Source organism: Myripristis murdjan, chromosome 5 (genome assembly GCF_902150065.1).
Source record: "Myripristis murdjan chromosome 5, fMyrMur1.1, whole genome shotgun sequence".
In the NCBI taxonomy this organism is placed as follows: Eukaryota; Metazoa; Chordata; class Actinopteri; order Holocentriformes; family Holocentridae; genus Myripristis; species Myripristis murdjan.
The window spans coordinates 1,677,793-1,684,026 of record NC_043984.1 but is presented as its reverse complement, the minus strand read 5'-3'; the positions used below and the strand labels follow the sequence as shown (position 1 = coordinate 1,684,026).

The following is a 6,234-nucleotide window of genomic DNA, read 5'->3' as shown; positions in this document are numbered from 1 at the left end:
AGACCCATTAAATGGACCCCAAAAAAATGCAAAGAAAAAAAATTAACAGATAATTAGTAAAAAAAAAAAAAAAACTCTATTTATCACTGTTGTCATTACATTTGTATATGAAAATGACAAGATTACATAAAAATGACCCCAAAAAGACTGCAAAAAAAATACTGTAAATGTACAGATTTTTTAAAAATCTAAAAAAAATTAAAATGACCAAATACCCTAAAAATTAAAAATAAAACAAAATAAAGCGAAAGAGAACATAAAACCATTGCAAATCAACGCCTAGCCATGGGCTCCTGGGTTTCAAAGTGCTGTTTCAGAGAGCTCATGGAGACTCTTAGCCACAGACTGCTCTTTGCAAATGATAGTTATGTATTGGCAAGCCTATCCACCCTAACCTCGCCTGAGGAGTTTGCTCTCCACCAGTTCATTAAGACTGAGATACAAGAGAAGCATGGTTAGACACCAGACCTGGACCTCAACAGGCCGTCCCAATAGCCACCGAGGTGTCCTTTGCCCTGTCATAGTAGATTGCTGGTGATGTCTCTGAGACCATCTTCAGCTTCTCCTCCTTGACGGAAGAAGGAGAGAGGGATGGTGGAGAGGGGGTTGTGGGAGAGGAGAGAGTGGAAGGAGAGGTGGAGGAGGACATGGCGGTGGCAGTGGTGGAGGCGGAGGAGGACGCAGAGGAGCCGCCGTCAGGGAGGCACTCTTCACAACAGCAGCAGCAGCAATCCATGAAGGCCTGGCCGAGGGAGCGACACAGGCACAGCAGCAGCACCGGTGTCGCCGAGCAACGCACAAACAACAGGAACTGGCCAATCAGAACCAAGAGGGCCTCGGTTGCGGCAGAGACAGGAACCTTGACGTAAGCCAGGGTGATGTTACAAGCGTTCTCTGGCAGGTTACACACAGCGTACATAATGGCCAACGCTGTCACAGTTGAGCTCAGCCTCTGCTCCCTTTTCATATGCTGCTTCTTCTTAGTTGAGGATGAGGACGAAGAGGAACAGGAGGATGCACATCCGCGTGTCACCTTGCTGCTAGCCTGTTTCTGCAGCGCATCCTGGGCTAACACATGCCTCGTCACTAAGTTGCAAGCCAATGTGAAGAGTAGCGGTAAACAGAAGTAGCAGCCAAAGTACCACCACATACGTGCCTCATGGTAGGTCAGCACTAGAGAATATATGTTCTCTGGAAGGTCCATGGAGGGCTGACGGACACACATATCCACCAAAAAAACACCTGTTGGAGCCCTGGAGGCAGCTGCCAGTGAGCCTCCCGCTTGGCTTTCCTGGAAGCTGGTTGGAGCTGCTAGTGGGCTGCTGTTCTGAGCTTTGGTAGAGCTGCTGATGGCTTCCTGGGTGAGTTGCCAGAGAAGCAGTTCAGGAGCTGCCAGGACCATGGAGCCCACCCAAATGACAGACAGCTTGGCTAGGATGGACTGACAGGGCTCCACCTGGGGCATCTGAAGTGTCCTGGGGCTAGTAGCTGCATGGAAGCGATCAATACTCAGGGCACAGAGGCTGAATGTGGCCACACCGAGCGAGGTCACCTAGCAAAGAAATGAGAGAGTGTTTCGTGGAAATGAAGAAGCACGGCACAGGTTGGGGCTGGGACAGCAAAGTTATGACACGGGTTCATAAATGAGGATGGGGGTAGAGGGAAGAGAGAGTGATTGTTTAAAATGTGAACAAAATGATGTCCACAAAGGTACAACTAGTGATGCACTTGTATCAGCGCCATTATCCGGCTAGAAGTATCGATATGGTAGATTCCATAATACTATACTACACCATAATACTAATGGAGCTTTCCACTGACGTCCCATTAGGAAAAGTGCAGAGGAACAGCAGTTAAGTTGAAACTTCAAGTTAGAATTAGGGAAAAGATCTGAAAGCACAGAGTTTGCCAAAGTACCATATATGATGAAACAAACCTTTTCTCTGACTGGATTTTTATTTGACAACTCTTTCAACTTCAAACTGGCATTCTCTTTAGTCTTTATTTTAAAGTGGTATAGGTTTAGAGCCGTGTTTTCTTTTAATTTGATGAACAGGCCTAGCACTAGCAGTGGAGATGACTAGCTGTAGCTAGCCTAACTAACATTGTCATTGACTCTCAGTAGTGAGTCACTTGCTGTCAGTGGACAGATGAGTGCTTTTCTGTCTTCTTGCAGTCATCCATGTCGGTTGCAATGGAACCAACTCATAAGTCCGAACATCCGACAGTCAGTGGAAAGCTCCATAATAACCGAAACAAAACACCCTGAGTTACATGTCAGAAAAGTAAGGAAAGATCTTGATTTTGCGTATTTTTCACTCACAGAAGCCTGTACTTTTCAAATGATGCACAACAAGAAGTTCTCAGACGACACTGCAATTTTGGCATTATTGAAAAAGAACTGTGATTTATCTGACTACTTTTTGGAAATCCAGAGGTTTATTAATTGGTGTGACGATAACCATTTGGTGTTGAATGTTAATAAAACTCAGGAAATGGTGTTTGATCCTCGTGGGGTGGGGGACCATAGGCCTGTGGTCATCCACAACCAAGCCATTTCCCAGGTGCAGTCCTACAAGTACCTCGGTGTCTTTATCGACAACGCACTCTCCTGGAGCACACATGTTGACAGCCTCTGCTGCAGATTACAACAACGGTTGCATTTTTTACGCCGCCTGAGAATTCATGGTGTTGATCATAAATTTATGTTGATTTTTTATAAAGCTGTCCTAGAGAGTCTAATTAGGTACAGCATTGCAGCTTGGTTTGGAAATCTCTCTGTTCAGCTTAGGAACAAACTGGCTCGGCTAATTCTTGCTGCGGGAAAAATCATTGGTGTTAAAGAGCATTTCTCCAGTAAGAATATCTATGAACAGGCCACTCTGCAGAAAGCCAACAAGATAATTAATGATCCATCACACATTCTGCACAGCGAGTTTGAGATGTTACCTTCTGGGAGAAGGTTTAGAGTTCCTCACTGCAGATTAAATAGGTTTAGAAATTCATTCATCCCTATGGCTACCAATCTAGTAAATAAGGTCAGATAGACCAGTAGGATGTTGATTTCCGTGTCTTGCACAGGTGGCACTTTACTCTGTAACTTTTTTTTTTTTTTTCAATTATTTATTATCTATTTATTGGTATTACGTTCCTGTAATTGTATTATGTAGGTATTTTTTTTTGTTTTCATTTTCTGTTTGTGTGATGTGCAACACTCTATGTACTGTTCGGCTGCAGCATGGGCGTTGGGGCCCAGAACAAATTTCTCACTCTGTGAGACAATAAAGGTAATCTTGATCTTGATCTTGATCTTGAAGGAGGAGATCGCTTCTCTGTATCAGTCGATATCTAACAATTACTTGATATCAGTATTGGCACTGGTCCCTAGTGGTAAATCCCTAGTTACAACAACAGTGATGTCACAGCCTTTATCAAGTGTCAAGAACTAAGAAAAAGCCACAAGCTATTAAGAGACAGCATTATGCACTTTGCAGCCTCTGCTCTTGGCCAAAGTATCATTACAGAGGCACATGACCCAAATCCCCTCCCTCTATGCTTGTTTAATGACCTCAATTAGAGGACAGCCCCCCCCACACACACAATTAACGCACACCACTAATTAGCATGAAAATAGCTTCAACAGCACAACACGGAGGAGGCTGGCAGCTTGACCTTGTTTTAAAGAGTTCTGTATACAAAGCTGTAATTACCAACGGTTCGCACTCCGCTTCAATGATTTAGCGCTCTCTAAAGCTGAAGCACAGCCATGAAACTGTAGTCTAGTTTTTGCTGCTTGCCTACACCAGCCTATTCAAACATCCAGTGTAGAAAACTTCACATATATATCAACAACAGCCTGTAGTCTGACCTGAAATTATTTTACTTTAAAATCCGTGGGTCGAAAATTGTTCACCACTAAAACACAAGCATAAGTAAGCATAAGCATATCAGCAATGATATAGTCAAATCTGAAATCTTAACCCTACTATAGCTTTGTGTGCATCAGCAGTGCCTTAAGAGGCTACTCAAGACACCACATTTGAGAAACAGCACGCAATTGTGTCAAGTTTCCAACACAACAGCATTAAAATATGATCATGTATAACCTCTTGCTTTCCTAATTGCTCATTTTTGTTTCTGTTTAACTGACATATTATACTTTACTACATTTTAAACCACATCCATTAGGCCACATGGAACAGGCTTTCCATGTATGTGAAACCGGCCAGCTGTAAATTATACAGGCTTCACACCCGCCACACCAAGCCTTAAGTAACCAGCGTTAACCAGCCCTGTCAGCTCCACTTTTGTTACTTTTGTTCTCTCAGTGCAAACTAAATAAAGACAAGCACTTCAGCTTTTTTTTCTTTGGTTTTTGTTTCAGAGTAGTCTAATCTACTGTTTTGTTTGTTTAATTCACTTTTTCATGATCTGGACCCCCCAAGTTTATTGTCATTGAGCCACGGACCCCCCTCTGAAATAATTTCACCTTTGGGACTCTCATGATGACACATTTTTGTACCATGACAATCTAGGCATTTTGACTTAATTTCTCAACAATTAACCTTTTTAAACCTTCACTTGATTTCTTGATTTCTTTCAAAAGGGACGTGGGGTGATTACCAAATTAGCCAATAAATAAATCAATGAATATAACCAGAACACTAATAAAGCTACACAAAAAATGCTATAAATGTGTTATATAGCCTAATTATGGTGAGATTTATTACTTATGAAAGGATACTGCTCATTTTGCGGATCACCCCCTGAAAGGCCCTTAAGGCCCCCTGGGGTTCTGACCTCACTTTGAAAACCACTGGTTTATACTGTAAAACCTGAGCGCTAGGTTCTCATGTATGGAGCTCGCTTACTTTGACACTGCATGGGAAATATCTTTCCTTATTTTGTTCACCAGCAAGACAACTTCTTAGTAAGTAAAATTTTTGGCAACTTAATAACAATTCTCCATGATTTATCTTTCCTCCCCCAGACGAAAAAGACACATGGTTTTACTGCGTACGGAAAGTCACACCGTGCCATTGCTGAAGCTTTTTCTGTCTTGTTAGCACCAAGTAGTCATAGCTAAACGCAGCTCTCCTCCTGTAACCACAGCGCTGACCTGACCACTATATATATATATATATATATATATATATATATATATATATATATATATATATATATATATATATATATATAAAATTTATCTTTTTTTTTTTTTGTGAAATGTTTTTTTCAGTGTGCGTTACAATGTCGACAACCCGGGCTTCACGCGCCGACAACCTCCTCCTCACCTCCATGTAGGGCACGACCCGACAGGAAACGTCGCCTAGCAACCTTTTGGCTGTTAGCTCGTGGAAGACGACCACGGGGAGACAGAAGAACAGCACGAGGAAGTCCCAGAAGGCCAGGCCCGCCAGGATGCTGTTCCACGCGTTCTTCAGGTAGTAGTTGTGCCACACGATGCACATGAGCGCCAGGTTGCCCACAATGCCCGCCGCGAAAACCACCAGAGCCAGCAGCATCACGGCGTAAGCCCCGTACGAGCCGTCGGTGACCGGGAAGAGCGGGTTGTGGAGGAACACCGTCCCCCGGACCGACGAGGAGTTTCCCGGGAGCTCTCTGGAGGTGTGCCGGTCGCTTTGCGGCGTGGTGAAGTACCCGTCAGGGTCATGAGGTCTTGGATGCCGGTAACTGTTGATTGCGGCATATGGGTCTCGTTTCCTGGGGTGCCCATCTTTTGCTCCTCGTGGGATTCTTTTGAGGCTCCCAGCAGTTCTCAAACTTTCAATCCGATTCACATGAACCCTTCCCTGAGGCTCCTCTGTCCAGGCAGCCAGAGCTCCAGCATCACCGTCCAGCGCAGAGCCCGCATGGACTCCCAAGGTTGCATGAGCAGCTGGGACGTCCCGGAGCTCCACAATCCTCAGAAAAACCAGCAGCAAAGCGAAAAAGGGGGGCATTTTTACCGCCGAACTGTTTGAAGCAGATTTTTAGTGTAGGATTCTTTCACAGACATGTGATACAACTGTAAAATCTAACTCTTCGGTAGCAAAAAAAAAAACAGACGTTTACTTGTCCATGCAACAGTCCGTCCTCCCACTGGTCTTGATGCACAAGTTTTGAGTCAGTTTCAAACTTGGGTGCCCCTTATTCACCAGTGTCAAGTGGCCGGAATGTAACAGAGCACTTCCTGTCTTAGATTTCAAAAGAAAACCCAAAATGACGAGCAGA

At 44.0% G+C, this 6,234-nt stretch overlaps 1 protein-coding gene across 1 annotated transcript; it reads right to left on the bottom strand.

Annotated features, from left to right (window-relative positions):
- Positions 1-475: 475 nt before the first annotated feature.
- On the bottom strand, positions 476-5,963 carry gpr37l1a (G protein-coupled receptor 37 like 1a). Its single transcript, XM_030051493.1, has 2 exons — positions 5,295-5,963; positions 476-1,552 (listed from the first exon to the last, which is right to left on the bottom strand). Exons 1-2 carry the CDS (start codon positions 5,961-5,963, stop codon positions 476-478), a joined length of 1,746 nt encoding a protein of 581 aa, XP_029907353.1.
- Between the last annotated feature and the right edge of the window lie 271 nt (positions 5,964-6,234).